The 20,227-nt window shown below is 39.4% G+C and overlaps 1 protein-coding gene across 10 annotated transcripts in view; it reads left to right on the forward strand.

The window, feature by feature from the left end:
* Positions 1-20,227, forward strand: part of myt1lb (myelin transcription factor 1-like, b) — a 125,596-nt gene that overhangs the window by 37,774 nt on the left and 67,595 nt on the right. For all 10 annotated transcript variants that reach the window (XM_078174922.1, XM_078174928.1, XM_078174921.1 and 7 more), the window contains exons 2-4: positions 4,291-4,404; positions 12,464-12,509; positions 16,010-16,043. In XM_078174922.1, the coding sequence (XP_078031048.1) occupies positions 12,464-12,509; positions 16,010-16,043 (80 nt within the window). In that variant the 5' untranslated portion in view covers positions 4,291-4,404. The remainder of the gene's footprint in view (positions 1-4,290; positions 4,405-12,463; positions 12,510-16,009; positions 16,044-20,227) is intronic.

Below are 20,227 nucleotides of genomic sequence, written 5' to 3' on the forward strand. Positions count from 1 at the left end.
GTTGGGAAAAATCCTGCAATATTAAAGTTGTCTAGATGCAGGGTCATGGGATTTCTTCTGCTGGTTTCTGCTGTATCACTGTTTTGACAGTGTGGTCAGTGTAATGCCTCAGTGGGATTTAGAGGGTTGGGGTGGTTTAGTTCAGGGATATAGTGGATCAGGTCTTTTTTATAAACTGAAACCCTTTTGAATTACTAACCTCTGTGCTGTCTGGCCTTGGAGAGACTCCTAGACAGACACTCTGAACAGACTGCCAGCTGAAATAACAAAAAATAGTCAAAATATGGCATGAAGCATGGAAATGGATCTGCTCTCTGCACACCTGGACAAATGAAGACCACTCTTGTTGCATTAGGAGATAGAGGGGTGTGGGCCCAAATGATACCTTTAAGTTAGAAATGATAATGTGTACTGCTTCTTATCTGTTACCTTAGTCTGTGTTTGCAGTCCAGTCCAGTGGAAGCATTGATTTCCACAGGACAGTGTGAGGAGGAATAGATAAAGCTGCCAGCGGGCTGTATTATCTGACCAATCCCATCTCCTGCTCTCTGGCTAATCAGACCAGCTAACAAACAGACCATCACCCAATAAACACACATGTACACAAGCGGACATTAATTTAGGTTCACCTCATCAACTTATCTTGTTCTCTACTTGGATTCCATCACGCCCCTCTTCTCACCTCACCATTTGTTTCCCTGAGAGGCTGGCCTTCGGACCACTTGCTTGCTTTGCAGTATTTTGGGGGACCTAAATATTTTATTTACATACAGGGGGAGCATGAGGTGGTTTGAGGATCTTCCATACTGTACTCAGCAAAGGAAAGACAGCAATCCTTTTCTCACCTCAGTCTGACATCCATCAAACACATGTAGCTATACTCTGACAATGCTAGTTTCAGCAGCAGCACGAGGGCATTCAGGCTAAGAAATCATAGTCGCTACTTCACCTCAACTGTGTGTATGTGTGCGCATATGTGTGTGTGTGTGTGTGTGTGTGTCCAAGAGGCAATGGACAGGCACAGAAAAGAACACAGGATATGGAACAGAGAGAGGGAGAGCAATAGAGAGTGAGATTTCATCTCCTCTCTGCCTGTACACATATCTGCTAGAATGTAGGTCAGGCAGCCCCAGTCACTCTCAGAGCCTGGGAGAAAGAGATTGCTGTGTGTGTATGTGTGTGTGCATACACATCACATGAATAAAGCATGTGTCTCTCTTGTAATATGCGCTTATTTGTGTGTGCCCTTTGTCCTCATGTGCCATATGTGTGTTTCTTTGTAAAGACGGGTGTGATTTTGTGTTCCGTGTGTGTGTGCACGTGAAATGCCTGTCATGTACAGTATGTGTCATAGAAAATGTCACAGCGGGCATCATAGCCCACTTTCCGTACTGCAGTGTACATAACCAATACAATAGGGTTTTCATTACAGTTGTGTGTGTGTTTGTGCCAGGCTATTTACAGTGTGTATCCTGGCTTTGATAGATATAGGAGCCCAGTAAAGGGCAGGCATGGTCCCCTGTCATTCTCCAAGGAAAAGACTATAAGAAAATCACATACACTTGTAGGATTCTTGGCTGAAAAGAATTCTACCAGTCCTTGGTATATATTCCTTTATATTCCTTTGTAACTAAGGAGAAGAATAAGAATAGCTTGAGTACGTGCGCATCTATAAATGACTGTTTACATGTGTGATTGTATAAACCTTGAGATAACATGTATGTTTGCCTTCCTGTGAGTGTGCTACCATTGCTATTGAAGGCCCATTCTTCCCTTACTGTGCTCTGTCTGTCACTGTCCTTGGTGCTGAAATGACCAGACCAGTATCATTGCGCATTGGCTGGAGTACCATACACAAACACACATTAAATACAACCACACTGAATACTACCAAAGCGTGCTGTATTGTTCAATAGTGCAACATCTTCTGCTGTTTTCTAGTTATACTCTTCCTGCTTGTTATTTTTCATTTGTCTTTTTGTCTCTGTTTCTTGTCCTCCCCCCTTTTTTTCCCCGACACACACACACTCACACACACACACACACACACACACACACACACACACACACACAGTCAGAGAGCTGTGATTTGTCATCAGCCTCCACATGAAGACCTTCATCAGAGGACAGACCCATCACTTACACCCTGATTATAATGACCAGTGGGCAAGGGATGAGTGTGTGTACGTGTATGTGTGTGTCATGCTATGGGGTAAAAGCAGTTAGAAGTATATCACAAATGTGCCAGAATATATATATCTATATTTTTCTAGCTACCCTTGCTCAAAAGCACTTTGACTTTGTTTTACCACCAAGGGCTCAAAATACCATGTGCATATGCATGGTGGTGCACATAAAATAAACAAAAGACAAAATAAAGCAGCACTGTAAAAGACTGTGGTTATGCCAGCTGCGACTGCCACACCGTGGTGAAGTTCATTTTAAGTTGACTGACTTTCTCTCCAGACCCACTGGTGTGTTCTTACCTAGTTTCATCCGATGTTGACAGCAGGAGGACAGGCAGTTCACCTTCCAGCCCTCCGTTTGACTGCAGGGGGCAGACTGAGGGATCGTCAATGTATTACTCTTTAAATAAGACAAAGCCAATGTTTGTTCAACACCGTCATGCTGACTTGCCAATATTAGAGAAAATTATGGTTAAAAACTTATTCTGAATTGGTCTCATGCAGCACATGTATTTTCATTGTTAATGTGTAGTGTAATTATTTTTAAATAGATATTTTAATAGAAAATACTGGCACTCTAATATGAAATGTCTCCTAGAGACTTGGATTTACTACCAAAATGTATCATTATTCAAGACACACAGGAGACACCTCTTCATATGGGATTTAGTGCTTCCTCTAGAAGAAAAACAGTCACCAAAGATGTCGAAATTTGATGAAGAGAAAATTTGTGTCCATATTAGGTCTGCTAAGAAGCTGCTCAAGTGTTACTTTGACCATATAAAATGTGTGGCCATGGTGGAATTGTGAATAAAGAAGGATAAGAGTACCAAATGGTGCAGTGAAAACATTTTTGGTGCAGGTAAAAAAAAAGGTGCATGTCCACAGAAAAGGTATGTCAGGCTCTACTGCCCTTGTTTTCTGAATGAAAATGTTTTCCAGGTGCAGCTGTGGCTATAATCAAATTCAAACCACATTTTGACGCCATTCTTAAAGACATTAAAGACATAGTCGTAAAACGAAAATATAGTGTGAGTGGCCCGTTGTTTGTGCTATCCCCTTACAACTCACTCACGCTGTTTCCAGCTTGGCCACGCTCAAGATTCACTCTACAAAGAAAGTGGACATAAAAAGGTGAAAAAACAGAGGTGTGTGTGTGCGTGTGTGTGATGAAGGGTAAAAAAGACCCCCTGCTGGTTCAAAGCAAAGTTCGCTTAAGCACAAAACCACCACCGCTCCTTTTTACGTAACGCACAACAGGCACTCTGAGTACTCGCTGTATGCCTATGGTTGTGTTTGTCCTGAGGGACCAGCTATTGTTTTGATTTAAGCTGCTTTGAAATAGGTTGGGAATAGCTGCCTGTGTCTGTGTGTGTGTGTGTGTGTGTGTGTGTGTGTGTGTGTGTGTGCGCGCATGTGCGTGTGTGTGTGTGTGTGTGTGTGTACATGTTATGGGCCGTCTGGTAGGCTCCCTATGGGGGCCTTCATTCTTTGTGATGGTCCCTATACACCATCAACACCTCATCTGTTCTTTCCCATACGTTCTCTCAATTAGCTGCACCGGATGGAGAGACACAAAGACAGGCAGAGTGCGCAGGCTGTGTTTGAGTGCATATGTTCATTCACACCTCCATCTCTTCCCTCTCTGTCTTTATCATTTTCTCTGTCAAAGGTTATTCTACCTTTTTTTTTTTTTTGACAGAGTAGGACATCAGCCCCTTTACTCACTCCTCTCCCATCTTCCACCTCTCTCCCTCCCTTCTCCTCTCCTCCTCTAACTCAGCAAAGGATGGCGAGCTGAGGAGAGAAATCATGGAGGCAGGCACGGATCATTAGCTATATTTGTCCCCACTTCCTGCAGAAGATGATAGATCTAGCTAATTACCCCATGTTGCCAAGCCTATCGCACACGACAAGCGGCCGTCGTTATGGCGGAAATCAACGTTCGCTTGGCGTGTGCCGCATAGCTGATGCTATATGACTATTCATGAGCCCAGAGTCAAAGGAGAGGAGGAAATTTCAGATCCTGTCATGGGTGTATGTGAATGTGATTGTTTTGGAAATGATTTTAATGATGCACCGTCTTCTTCTTCCCTCTGTGTAGAAAATGAGTTTGGAGGAGACGTGGTGAGCCGTTCCTCTCCAGCTGAACGTCAGTAGGTCACGGTGGAAGCAGAGGTCTGGACCAAAGAGCTGTCTCAACCCCAAACCCTTTCAGGTAGTGACGCACATCCTGTTGTCCACTTAATACTGTTCAAATGTCTTTTGATCAAGTTCACAAACTGCTTCCAGTGCAGACTTTGTGACATATCTAAATTTTAGTAGTTTGAATCGCCACATTTTCCATTATATTTTATAGATGTTTCAAATATAAACAGAAAATAGTATTTAAGGCTGCAATAACTAATCAGTTAAATTGATTAAAATCCATTTAAAAAATAGTTAGCAATTAATTTTAACATTGAAACATAGCTGACCTGATGAATAACAGGAAGTGATGCTGTCTCGTTTGTCTCTGGAGCAAGTTTCTGTTGTGAAAAAATAAAGGATTCACTCCACACTGTCTCTGACCAATGGCATGAAATAATACAAAAACTCCATAGTGGTCCATTATACTCCAGTGGCTCTCCAACCTCAGCTAATTCAGCTAATTAGTGTTAGTTAAATCTGCCATCTTTGGCAGATTTGTGTCCGTTTTGATGAACAAATGCTTGATTAACATTACAGCTTTATTTAAAAACAAACATAACACCTTCTATCTTTTCTCTCTTTTTTGTAATGGATCAGTGAAGCAGCCAGGCTCCTGATAAAGCTATTTTAAAGTTAATGCGTGATATAGTTAATGTCCCTAATTAAGCTATGTTAGCTATTTACAGATATACAGATAATTATTTTTGTTTAGAGGAAAAATTCTGTCCATTTGACCTTCATTTTACAAAATATCTCCCTCCACATTGAACACAAACATGACCCCAGACGCTCACCATGATGGTTATCCCTTTTTTTTATAACACCTACTTGAGATCTCATCACGAATGAAGGAGCTCACTCAGAGATATGAGTTCTGCGCTGGACATATGAATGTATCCCTTCCACTCTTTACTGACAACAACCCCACTCTCTGATTTGACTGGGCCTGGGTGCAGTAGACAGCTCTGGTTATCCGTGAAGTGGTGCAGAACGACTAAGTTTAAGAGTAAAGTAGTCAAGCAGTGCTAACAAAACATAAATAAATCAGAAGTCAGCCATTGTTGTCATTGTTTCTGATGTATGCCTATTACACAGTGCAACAATGGGCATGCATGAACTGAGGAGATGATCCGTTTTACATGTCCTCAAAAACACAATGTAACCAGAGTTTTGAAAAATCTGTACATTTAAGTAGGCATTTTCCAAAATCTCTTTATTCATGCAAAACTCTGTTAATGTGTTGACAAGGGACAGAAACCTATCCGTTTTTAAAAAATATCTGTATTTGTGTAGTGAGGGCCTAAAGCTAACACTTGATAAAGCTAACACCTAGCTACGTCCAGCCATCAAAAAATGGAGAGAAAACAAACAGAAGGCATTTCTGTCATTTATGTCTGTGTTAAAATGAATCTGTAAACATGCGTTTGTCCGTCAAAATAGACACAAATCTGACAGAAAGACACTGGAGTGTAATGTTATGGAGTTTTTGAAATATTTCATGTTGTTAGTCAGAGTCGGTCACTTCAGCAATACCTCATCAATATATATTAGTTACATTTCTCTTTAATTCTCAGTGCATGGCTGCATCATCAATGTTCATTTATGTTTTATAGATAGATAGATAGATAGATAGATAGAAACAGATCAAAATGAAATATGTGACAATATAGAAATATAAAATATATACAAAAATAAGCAGTATTAAAATCTAAAATATACAAGAGAAATATACAGTAATAAAATAAATATATCAAAATTGCAGGAGTAAAAAGAGAACATCAGTTATATACACCACACAGTGAGAAGTGAGGTAGAGGTTGTAAAAATGTGTAGTATAGCTAACAAGATCTGTAAGAGCAAAAAAAATGTTCAGAGGGGGATTCTGCATTTAATCTGAAGTTACCTAAATGACAGGGGAACCCTTGTTCATGAAGGTCTCCCATAGCTTTGTTATTAATTATTGGTAGAAGCCCAGATGAAAAGTTTCCACGACCTGCATGTTTGGTAATATGAAATCAATTTTTTAATGTGTTAAATATGATGGTGTTTTTTTCTACTGACCCCCAATACAAACCTGTTTCTAAAGTGGATAAAACATCTTACTTCCAATAGCAGTTTAGTTCATTCTTCCTTCTCCATAAATGCTGTGACAATGAAGTTTTCAAAGATGAAATGTTTGAGATAAAAGGCAATCAAGCTCAAAAGAATCAAGATTTTACTAAAGGAAAAGTATCCAACATGATCCACTCAGGCTATATGGCAATCATGTAAGCAACAATCACAGACCCTGCACATCCTGCGCTGTAACAGCTCTCTGTCGTCACTGGACCAGCTGATAAATTGTCGTATTGTATTCTGATCACAGCTTTTTCACACTCTAACCATTTTAGAGCCGTGCACTGCTGCCATCACCCACCAAAGCCATTTTCCATACTAGTTAGGAGTCACTCCCCAGATTTTAGTCTCTCTTTCTGTCTCCATCACTCTCGCTCTCTTTCTCGCTCTGACTGTCAGCGCCCACTCAGATGCTATCTCCACAGCCCTTCACACTAATTCAGATGCACTTAGCATCGGTTTGGCACACATGTTTACTGTCACTAGATGATGCATGGCGTAAATACCTATTTGCAGTGAAATTTGATAGTGCCAGAGCAGTTTTGGTGGCTCTCTACCGCCACACTGTACAGAATACCAATGTGAGGGTAGGAGTGTGCGTGTGTGTGTGTGTGTGTGTGTGTGTGTGTGTGTGTGTGAGGCGGAGTGTGGGTTGGGCGCCATATGCCTGAAACGCATTCTCCCAAAACTTCAAGGTGAAAACAAAGGGAAACTGATAACGATGTGAATTGTTGTGACAGATGTCTGAGCACACACCACCACTAAAATGATAAACACACACACACACATACAAAATGCTTGTTCTGTGTCTCAGTGCATATTACAATAATCACTGCATTTCTTATCATGTGTAATTCCCAGCAATATCCCACTTCTTTATCAAACAGCAAGAACCTTCTTCTTGTTTGTGTACGCAATTTGTCTGTGTCTGACGGCATTCCTCTGTCCTATGTAATGATGAAGACACCTAATAATAGGCACCGCCACTTTAATTTCCAAAGAAGAGATTTACATATTGTTTTCATTTTGATGCAGACTGTACAATCAATACCAACACAAACACAGTTGGCATTTGGACAGCTGCTTTTTCCAATATGTTTGCTGCATAAAATGCTTAGCTGCATTCCACATCACATTCACAAACATGCATGTATTTTCAAAGGATGCCAATCTTCTATGAGGATTCATCTTAGTGCTGAATGAAACACTCGCTTCCATAGCTTGCATTTGAAATGGCATGCAGCCTTCACTTCATGCAGCCACCTCCTCCCAGACCCCTTGTATGTGTTGAATGTGAATAAGATCCTTACACAATATATGATGCATAATATGCCACATGGATTAAAATTCATGGATGCAAATTACAAAACATGGAAAGAGCTTCTGTCGTACACATTTAGAGGCAATGAATGGTAAATAGGAATATGAAGTACAACCGGATTTTTGTAGCTAATTACCTGCTGGCTTGTGCTTGGTTTTGAATATAGCAACTGAGTCCCAGTGGAGGTCATGTGTGAAATGAAATGGTGAATTACTCCAACACAAGTTAAATACCTCCATCTTGCTTGAGTACTTCCAACATTAAGTTTGTACAAGAATGAAAAATTGCTTTCTGGTATTAGATATATATTTCCTAGAATTATTATTTTATTTTATTTAATTTTATTTAAGAGTTTCTTTACTGTAACTAAAGTGATGGATCAAACTAATAATTGTTGCAATAATATTGCTGTTATAGTGTAAATTAAAGTTTATAAATGCTGTAAAGAAAAACTGTTAGATAAATGTTGAATAATTAAAAAATAAAAGTAAAAAAAAAAAGTTTGTAAAAACAAATGATAAAACATTAGGAATGTGCGCAATCAGACGACTAGTCTAAACTTTGCTACCATCACTGGTTGCCACCAGAAAATTAGTCAGTTGAACTTAATGTTAAGATTTTTATTTTATTGATGTACACATTTAAACTACAAACTGACATAATTTGCACTGAAATGTGGTCTTCCTAGTCAAGTTTCTCTTTAAACAAAATGAGCACCCGTTAACTGGCAATGTTGACAACACCAAATTTAAAAAAAAAAAACATAAAACACAAAACAGAAATAGCGAGGTGGAAAGTGGGACAAAGATCATATCGCTGCATGATTTGGCAGTATATTTGTTTTCATTGAGTGAGTAGCTGTCATGTTGCCATGACAGATAATGTGCAATGTTCATAACGCATGGTGTGAAGTGCCACACATTTCAGCAGCATTAAAATACAATTTTGTTTTTGAAAAATGTGATAAACGTTTTCTTACAAAATTAACCTTATAGATTTAATTGTGCTTCATTTTGACTCTGTTTTTTTACTTTTAGACTCATCGGCTAGTCTGTGTTTAAAGTTCTGTTCACACATAAGGGAAATTAGTTGTTAGGAAAATCCCTAGAAAACATACATAGTGTATATGGCATTAAAGCACTTTCATGCTATGTTTTCATCTGTTTGACAACACATTTGTCAGATAATCCAGTGGGTTCATAAATGGTTTATTATGGTTTATGAAATAAGAGATTTCTCTCAACCCAAAGTTGAAAAATTTTAAAATCAATTTGGAGGCACATGGTTTTCACTGCACAGCAACACTATGAATTTTAAAGTACAACTAATTTGAAGTCTTGTTGAAATAATATAAATTGCTGGTTGTGTAGAAAAACAAGAGTATGCAGTATTTCTTTTGGACTGTGCTTCATTATGTTTAACTAGCCAGTCTAAACTTTGGTGCTTGGATCAACGTGACTCCGTGGTTATTCATCTGGGCCTATAATGCCATTGATCCAGGGTCTAATTGAGACGCAGACAGAGAAGGAGTGGGCCTCTTCCTAATCCTCAATAAGCAGGCTAACCTTCATTACAGCCATGACATTTTCCCATGGGGTGCTAAGAGAGAGAGAAAAAAAAGCCAGACTATGAAGGGCTCTCCAACATATGGTGAGCTGCAGAGGCGTGCATGCTTCCTGGGTCCAACGCTCACAAGGAGCCTTGAGGGAAGGAAACGGAGGCGACAAGACTTACACTGCTGCTGCCGCCGTTTTTGTTGTTTTATTCTGCTGCTGGATTCAGTTGATGTAGACGCCGTGTTCAGTGCTGATGCAGGCCTCGCTCAAAACCAGGGCCCCTCAGAGAGAGTCTGACAGCTTCAGATAGGCACTGTTAGGATGCTTATATATGTGTGTGTGTGTGTGTGTGTGTGTGTGCTTCAACTAAACATGCATTCATATCGTAGTCCACAAATGATATATTTCTTTTAACATTCTGCAAGCAGGTTGAGACAATTTCCCTTCTTCTCAATATTTCATTCATTACATTTTCAGACCAGTATGTACGTATTTTAATGTAATCATCAGCAGTGTTTTTATATAAACAAATGGTTATTTCCAACCAATTAGTGTGTTACAAATGCTGCTGCTGTTAGGAAAGTTTTTCTAACAGCAGGAAAAGACATTTGTTTAGAGAAGAAGTGGGAGGAACAATACCTCCCATGGCTAAATAGAGAAAGAAAAGAGCGCCACCTACAGAAACTCAAACTTTAAAATTCATGAAAAAACACCATTACCGCCCACATTGATTGACAAGTGATCTCTGGGTATTTCGGTACAGAAACAGCAGCAATGAGTAGACAGTAACTACACTAGAGAAAATGTGTTAAAGCTTAGATTTAAAATGAACTGGACATTGAATTAATTGTTCCATACTGTGTGTGTTTTTAATGTGTGGCACAAGTGTGCTGTGGATGCTGTAAAGACTTAGCTACCGCCTCAGGGAACACAGACATGTAAGGCTGGGTGCTTATAATGTCACACCTAACTGTTAAGACATAAAAGATGTGCCATGTGCACAAATCTGCGTATGCAACATGATGTTCTCATCCATGTTAAAGTCGACTGCACGTGTTGAAGGGATGCTATCACTTAGGCCCGTACTGTGGATTGTTCCAGAGAAGCTTTGATAAAACAGAGCAGTGATGAGACCGATGAGAGATGCTCAGTGAGAGGGGACTAAGTCCACTTTGCTCACATGACTACTTCAGAAACATTCAAGGTTATGCACTCACATATGTACACACTCACAGTGGTCTGTGTTCAGGGTCTGTCTGAATGACTGCCTGAAAGGAGAGAGGAGAAAAATGGATTGATAAGTAGTTATTTCTGTTTTTCCTTCCTTTTTTTCCTCAAGGAAGGTTTTTTTTTCAATTGCCATGGTAACCACAGTTATGCTTTATGCACTTTATATATATATATATGTGTGTGTGTATATATATATATATATATATATATATATATATATATATATATTACAGAGAGAGATAGTTTAGGTCACCCTCCCCAAAATACTCCGGGTCTTTCCCTCCCTGCTACGCTAATAAGATTTACAAGGTATCCTTGCCTTTCATCATTTTATTTTTCTCCCGCTGAAACATTTATGGGCATTCATAAAGAAACACACCATTAGGGCTGAGGGGCTCTACAGTACAGTAAGTGTGGTGTTAATAAATCATGTTTAATAAAAAGAGACATCCAAATAGGTCTACGGCCCCCGTCATAGTCCAAACCCAGCGAGCATGAATATTCAGGACATCTGGAAATAACAGAGCGACATTCAGGCTTCTTAACAATTTATGATGTGTTGGTAAGGAGATATAGGCCTACCTTTAAGAGGGATATGTAGGTCTGGCATACATGAAAGAGAGGTGGAGTGGAGGATAATGCTTACTCTGGCATATGAAGAGCTTGAAAGGCCTACTGAGGAGGAGACAGCATAAATGGAAACCATGCAGTAAATGCTGGATGCTGTTATGTCTGCAGTCCATCTGTAAAGCCACTGATAGATAGTTGCACATTCATGAATGAGCAGACGAATGGTTTGACAGATGGATAGGTGGATTGATGGATGGAGAAGCTGATGAATGAATACTTCAGAAATTACGTTTTTCATGATTTCAAAATGCAAACTTATATTCATTGTAAAAATGGAATATGTGGTTATTCATAAAACATTTCCTCAAACATTTTTTTGGAATTAACAAAGGAGAGGGGACTTAGCACCAAATTCTGGGCTCCATGCATAAGCAGTCTCTGTGGGCCCCCCACCTTACCTCTCTTGATTCATGTCTCTCTCATGCACCTTTTGGTCAAAGTCAAGTCAAAATGCTTTCTTTGTTTCTTTCTTTCTTTCTTTCTTGATTCTCCTTTCTCGGGGAAAGACATGACAGTGTACGTTGGTGCCACAGCAGCAAAAGCAGTCTCTTCCTTGGCTCCACGTTAGACAAGGAAGAGACTGCAAATCCTAGTGCAAATGATTTTGCAACCTCAGAGAGTTTTCAGTGTTTTTTAAATGCAAAGTTCAGCCTTTTAATCAATATATCTAGCCAATTTGACTTTAGTCATGCCAGTGTTTACTTAGAAATAAAATACCACAAAGGAAACCCAACTTTCCAGGCTTTTTTTAGGGCCCCTCTCCCATCGGGGCCCACTTTCCCCCCACTTTGATGCCCCTGGAAAGGAGATCTCTTTTCCTCATTGACAGACAAATCTGTCTTGACCAAATAGGAGTCTTTGCATAATCTGTTACTTCCTGAAATACTTAGGACACTTTTGATATTATAAGCAGTGATTTACTCAAAACTAATTTTTGATTGAAGAAATATGTTCATGTAAATGCAGCAAGGCAGATGTATAGGCCAAGAGATCTTTACAGTAGGTCTCATTCACTCAGAGATAATTTAAGATAACAGGAACAGTCAGTCAGTCTGTCTCTACAGTGCAGCACATGAAATGTTACGTTTAAGTGTTTCAAACATCAGGTGTAAATTGCATGTTTGACAGGCGGGAAAAAAAGTACTCTGAACGTGAAGAAACATGTATCCAAATTAAGATAGTTTTGCAGTGCTGTCTGTTGTGTGTTTAACAGCTTGTTTGTGCCTTCTCTGCAGATGGAGGTGGATGCAGACGATAAGCGCCATCGAACACGCTCCAAAGGTATCTGCACGTACACACACACATACACACAGCGGCACTGCCATTCAGGGTGACCTTCACTCCCCCAACACAAACACACGCATGCACAGACACAGGCACGCACATGTGTGTACACACACCACTGCACAAATCCCAGACTGTCACAGTTGAGTTGCCTCTTCTCACTGCTCTCTGTCTTCCTCTGACGCTGTTTTTATATATCTCGCAGAAACAGAATCACAAAGTCCACATTTTAAGAGCTTTGTTCAAAATGAAATATCTACCACAGTGACATCTAATCCTACAAAATGATACATGGAACAAAGTGAAAACAAATGATGGAACTTTTTTAAGGAAAGAACAGGTAGCTCCCAGTTTCAGCTGATAAACTGGTGACACTCTTTTTCTTATTTTATTAGTTAAAAAAAAAATTCTTCCGAAACAGGTGTTAACAAGATTTGATTACAGTGAATATATCCACATAACCAAGGGCAAAATCTTTATTAGTGGTAGGTAGAGCTTTATAAAACACACACACACACACACACACACACACACATTCAAAAAAGCATCAGTGGATATTATTTACCTGTTTCTGAACATTTAAAAACACCCGACCAGATGTGTTCATCAAGAGCAATAACACACGGGTTCATATTTAGCTTATGCATCAGTGAGGCTGCAATTTAAACAGAGGGTATTTAACCTGGGTAGCAGACCTGTGAGTGATCCAACCTGCAGGATGTGAGGACACAGAACTGGAAAAATTTTAGCATGTGCTCATAAGCCACATCCACAATCAGCATCAAGCGGGAGGAATTCATTGTTGGTTTAGCACTGAACATTGAAGAACATTAGCTTTCTTCTGACTTTTGGAGGCATTTGATTGGTATGGCTTTGTGTATTTATACCAAACCATCACAGTACGGGGGTCACAGTCTGGTGCACACAGCTATACGTAGAATACACGGTATGTAAACTGAGGCAAGTTATATACCTAGAACAGAAGTTTACAAACGAAAGAGGCATACGCTGGGGTTAGTGCAACAAATAGAGTGGCATGGGAGTCAGTCACACTATGGTGAGTGCAAATGAACACTGGAACTGTAAGCTGGTTTTGAGTGAGTTTCAACAGCAACGGAGGGAGAGCTGAGTGTAAGACAAGGACGGTGTTTCGGTGTTGCGCCATTCTTGTAGGGAATGTGAATGGAAACATGTCTAACACGCCAACACACATTCAGTGGCATCCCCCAGATGTGCCAATCACCGAGATGATAAATGTTTGAGTGCTCTGCATGTGTTAAACATAGCCACATTGGAACTAATTGAAAGAGTCCTCCTTTTCATTTTTTTTTAATTACAATATTCCATGTTTTCTGTATTTTCAATTTCATAGCATAAGAGAAGCATTTCAGTTTTATAGCTTGTGTGTGAAATGATCCTTGTTTTTATAATGAAAATAGTTTACCAAAGCTGCTAGTGGGCAAAATGTTAGGATTTTTCTTTATTTGACACTTGCACTACTGTCCCTTCAAAATAACTGAGAAGAAACATATCCTTATGCATTTGTTTGTTTGTTTGTTTTTTTTTTGCCACTGAGCTATGAAGTGGTATGAGCTGGACCGTGACCTCTGTGTACCATTACACCCCTAATGAATGCTCATTATGTGCTTGCACCATAAAAACTAAAAAACTCTAAAAATGCTCACCAGCCCTAATCTTACTCCCCACCGACCCTCCTGTCCACTCTCACAGGTTTAAGGCATCTAAAAGGAATTGACCATGTTTAATCAGATGACCCTCTTGATACATATTTTATTTCCTTTAACTTTAGAAAGTTTCTAACATCTTTGACCGTACAAAGAACAAGGTGGTGACCATTGTTCTTAGAATAGGTGGATCAAGCACTGTGTAGTGAAGGCTATGACCACAAGGCCTTTGTTTGATTGAGTTAAGTGTCCTCCGCTTGTCGGCCAAAGAGAGAACAAACGTGTGAGTGAAGGACTGGCACTGAAATCATCTTTAGGTCTGTGTCTGAAATCACTCCATCATTCACTCCTTTTATATTAGAAAACTCAGTAATTTAGCATCAAAATTTCATATCCGACACTCATGAATCATCATCATTTTACGTCATCACTGACACACCACACCTATTAAATACAAGACATTGCATTGTGGGATTGCTCACAGAAAGCAGTGTACATATAACAATATTTTAGGACTTTTTTGTTTTGATTCATTGTAAGAATAGAGCCTTCTCGCAGCAGACATTTTGACTTGACTTGCTCTGAAAAGTCAAAATGTCTGCTGTGGAAAGGCTCTATTTTTTAGAACACTATAAAGCAGATACATTTCACACTCAGCATTCAGACACTCAAATAAAATAGCAAACCGTAAATATAGTGCACTATACAGGCAATAAGAAGCGACTTCAGACACAGCCTATTTTGTAGCCTAAATGTTTGTAACTCCTAAAAACAAGATCACAGTATTTATCTTTGGTGAAGCTCATACAGTATTTCACCACTGCCATTATGTGTGTGTTTTATTGTGTGTTAGCGTTATGCCAAACAGGCCAGTTAGGTTTACTGTACACATGTCTACGCAGTCTCAAATGTTAGAGCTCAAAACAACATGTTATCATGTGCACACTTAAAGGAAAAGGCTACTGATGTATGGTAGTTCATTTTAGAATAATTTCACACATGAACAAGTGTGCACCATGAGTGGGAAAATTGTCTATAGCACACCAAAACTAAAATATTGTACAGAATAAATGTGGGGGAAAAGACACTGGAAAAGAAGAATGGGTTGTTAAAAAATACAAACAAAATACATTCGCATGATAATAATATCAATAATAAAAGCTACAAGATATTTCCACTGCACATCATTTTCTTTAAATGTATTCAATTGGATTTTACCCACAGTTTGCATTATTTATTTTTAATCTCTTTTCTAACTGTTTTCGAATACTCAAAATATGAATACAAATTAATATATTAATAATGTCATGTTTTTTTTATAACACAAAAAAACAATGAGCACAATATGCACAGTCAATCCTCTCATCTTATACCATACATCTTTAATAGAAACACTGAAAAACATGTACACAACTACTGTATAAGCAGCTGTTCAATAAATGCTGCTCACATTTATTTCAGACAAAGGTTATACACTAATTAGAAATTGATCTGTATAAGAAATGTTTGTCGCAGGTTGGCTTTCTTATCTTTGAGGTGATCGCCATTAGGCGAGGATATTTTCTGAAATGGAATATATTGTTTTTCAATTGAGTTGCTCAAACAGATACAACAAAATTCTACATTGTACTGACCTCAAAGTGTTTCATTGGTAATTTATTTCATGGTAAACCTACGCAGATCACAAGCCACAATGATCAACTATTCAGCAGGTTCCTTTTTTATGTGTTATACAAAGAGCCTGTGGATTTAGCATTCACAAGTCAGTCCTGTTTCATAATCTCTCTCCCTCTCTCCCTCTCTCTCTCTCAGTGCCTGTGGATCCAGCATTAACAGAGCTTTTCAGGTCAGTGGGATTGAAAAAGTGCACTGCACTGATACGCAAACACACACACGCACAAATGCAACACACATACAAATGCACAGACAGGTGGAAAATAGCCAGAGAGTTACAAACACATACTCATACACACCCACACACACACACACACACACACACACACATACAATTGGCCTGCTGTTGTCTTAATGCCGAGGTAGAGACAGTCAAACAGTGCCTGGATCAACTGTCACTTTATTACCAAGCAGAGACATTCCAGCCTTTCCTCCACTGTTTGATAGCTGCTCTCAGATCAGCAACCAGTCACTAAAGTGTGTTTTGACACCAGTTCTTACTCTTTCTTGCTCTTCGCTAGTTCCTTCTTGCTTTTCCTCTTTTTCTTTGGCCACACAGAGACACTTATGGATACTTCTCTTTGTCTCTCCTCATTCCTCCCCTCCAGTGTGAATTTCTCTCTTCCACTGTTTGAAAATCTTCAGTGTCACAAAAGATGTTAACAGCAAACAGAAACAACAAGCACCAAATTCTTTCTTCCCTCTAGTTAATACAATTCCCCCATATGAAATATTAAATAAGAGGGTTTTCTCATCTTTTAATGTTCCAACTAGACAAGCTAAATAATTCTGTTTTTTTCTTATGTACTTGATGATATTTAGCATAATAGACAATTATCAATTCATTACCCATGCAGCACAACTCTTTCTCTCTTTCTACGCCTACAGCCTTAAAGTTCTTGTTGGGTGAGTGGAGTGGGTGGAAGGTAGAACACAGCTTTATTTCAAATTTAAAGGTTTTCTTTGTCACTGTAAGTTTCTTCCCAGTATTTTTTAACAGCTTTTGTCATTTTATTGATTTTTTAAAAAATGTTTGTCTAAATATTATTATTATCACTGTTGTTGATGTAATTTTGCAGTCAACACACATACATACCTACAATTACGTGAAATATATTATTCACAGCTGCTCAGTTACACTGCAGTCCAATGCACCTGCAGAGCAGCAGCCTCACACTAAACTGCAACAGGCTACATGTCAAGTCTGAGTGGTGGGAGGCTCTAGTGTTGTGTTGCCTTGACATATAGGGCACACTAATGGGATGTGCCGGTATTGAATGAAAGTAACAACATTTAAACTGTATTACCCTTCCACATTATTGACTAATCTGTACAAAAAAAAAACCACCATCTCCTACTGGATGAATTTTTTTATTGTGGCAGTAACAGAAATAAGAAATTAACCATAGTAAAAAGTAAAAGTATTTAAATCAATATGTAAAACAATTAATAAAACTAACAAGCAATAAAAGCAAAAGCTAAGGGGTATACTGTCTGACAATGTTACATGAATGAATTTGGTGGTCCCTGAATCCCCCAGTTGGTCTCTGTGGTATTCTAGGGCATACAGTAGTTCGGCATGTACAAGAAATGTTGAGGGCAGCAATTATGTATGGGAGCTGATATCAGCAGCAGCTGAGCCAAGTCAAGTATACAGGCCACCTTAGAGCTAAACTTTGTCACACAATATACAAGTGGGTTTTTAACACTGCTTAAGGTTGGAGTGCTTCCATTTTGCTTCCAGAAAAAGCTGAATAGGATGGAAAAGCAAGAGCCTTTGTCAGTGTCACACTCAAAGTGGGCACCTGGTTCAAATGTTATCACTGCTGATCAGCCTCATAGATACTGGTTAGAAGGGTACTGCTACATCAGTTAGTATGTTCAAAAGGCCGTTATCAACCCATAAAATAAAAGTGTTTCTTGTAATGCTGCGATGGAGGAGGACAGGTGGCTGAACATTGGTATGAAGAGCGAGAAAGTCTGCAGAGGGAGTTGGACAAGGTGGTGGATGGGTCAAACAAACACAAGACTTTCACCCAAAAGACTAATTTCTCTCTTTGAAGAGATGTCTTTGTTAATTTTTTGCCAGCGCTAGACTCACATCATAATGTGTTTGTTCATCATCTGTGATGTGAAAACATCTGATTTCCACACAGTCAAACAAATGAAAATCGTGCATCCTGGTCATAGATCAGTAATATAATTATTGCGCACTGTGGATCATACCCCTTGTATGGTTCCTGGCAGCACTTTCAACCGAAGTACCAATAGCAGCAGTTACATCTTTAGTTCAAAAGAAGCTTTGCCAACTTCACTAGCATTTAGCAGTGAGGCTGAATGCATTGGAGCAGCAAAAGGAAACACATGTTGCACTGTTTTGATATTCCCTTCGTCTCACGTTCATCTCTCTATTATTATAGTTAGTTTTTTTATCAGGTGATTTTTAGACAAGACTAGTTATCCTACATAGTGCTCAATGACTCAGCTAAAAATCTGGAGAAAGTGCAGTGATTCGACTGACAAAATAAGGTCTGACTGCGTGGCTTCTCCACTGAATATACAATTCAGCGAATTGTAGGGGGTAGCCCTCATACACACTAGAGGAACCAAAATGATACACAATACCAATTTCAACAAAAGTAGCTATATTGCCATTCAAATGTACCAGTCACTCCTCAGCATTGGCCTTAATGGAGCCCTTACACTGGCGTTGTAACAGCTTATTGACTTATGTTCCACACAGTGCAACAGAGTCTCTTGGGAGGATGAGGATTGTAGCCCTAAGGATCTAACTGGAGTTCATTAATGTTAGCCACTCAGCCTGCCTGTCCACACCAGTTCCAGTTCTGACTGTTAACTTAGCCATGCTCACACAGGCTAGAATATATTTTACATATATTTTTTTACTTTCTTATTATTGTCACTATTATTTGCTTAGTGTAAAGTATAACCTGTATGGGACTTCCATGGTTGGTATTTCAGTGTCCTCTACTTGTCTTTGCAAGTTGTTTCCACCCCAGTAATGTGTGAATTTCATTTTGTCCTTGGCTGTGTGTTAGGGGGTGGTTGCAGCTAAGATAAGGGTTCCTGCCTACCTATATATCAATAAAATATTATTCCACCTGGAAGATTACTGTGTAGCCTTTAGCTGATATTCATAGATTGTACAAGGTGTACTCTCTCTCCTCTCTCTCCTCAATCCTTCATCCCCCTCCACTCTCACTCTTTCCCCCCTTTCCCCATTTTCTATCATTTTCACCTCCCTCTCTCACTTTTCTCTCTCCCACCTCTCTCTCTCCCTCTCCCTCACTCTGCTGCTGCCTGCAGATAGTAATTAATCAGGGGATCGATGTGAAGCCTATCTCCAGGCTGAGGCGTCTATAATGTCGATAATGCTGCTCAATGGCCTCTCTCCCCGGAGAGCTGATAGTCTTCAGGACAAACACGCTTGACTTTGCATGGAGCAGCATGGGCTGCGTCAGATAGACTGTTGCTGTTATGCTCGTGTGTATGATTATGTGTGTTTTTTATGTACATACCCTACTTGTATGCTTCCATGTAAGCCTGAACTCACATACAGCAAACACATGCCCACACACAGGAATGGGTCAAGAACTATGATTGATGACAGAGGTCAGGAGAATGATGGCAGTTCACAGTGACTAAACTGAGGGAATGCAGGGCTAACTGTAGTGATGTACATGTCCTATTTTCTGTGAAAATCTATTTAGGTTTACCAACACAGGATCAGGTTAAGACAGGTGTGTGATTGTGGTTATAGAATTGGCTCTGCCCATCATAGGCATTGAACTGGTCCCACAACACCACCAGAAGGCTCAACAGGAAGTTGTGGGCCCTATTCTTCATACATGATAACTGGTTTAGCTTGATGTAATTATTGAAGATTTGATCTTTTAGTCTGGGTTTTTGAGTTCTTCCAGCCTGGCTCAAAATATATTAGAAGCTGTTGGCAGAGCTTGCTGCTGTCTGATACAAGCTGAAATCTGCAAGTTAAAGGCTCTTCTGTTTTTTTACAGTCAGCTGGATCTTGACCCATAAGTGAACTATTTTTTAGATACAAATGTTAAAAATCAGTATATGTAAAGCTGGGGTAGGCAGTTTTCCTGAAAAGGCACACTATAAAATGCCAGAATTTAGAGTTCATTTATGTCCTAATGACAGGTTCACATTAAATACAGAGGCACCATGAGGCGTGCCAAATTTTCTTGCTTGCTTCCTTTTAACGCCGATGTTAACCAGTTGGGCTGTTCACACTGGACGTGCTGCAGCCCCGAGCTTTGTTTCTGGCTCCTGATTTGCAGAGACAGTTTTGTCATCTGGTCTTTTTTTCCATGA

Source organism: Epinephelus lanceolatus, chromosome 15 (genome assembly GCF_041903045.1).
Source record: "Epinephelus lanceolatus isolate andai-2023 chromosome 15, ASM4190304v1, whole genome shotgun sequence".
NCBI classification, from domain to species: Eukaryota; Metazoa; Chordata; class Actinopteri; order Perciformes; family Serranidae; genus Epinephelus; species Epinephelus lanceolatus.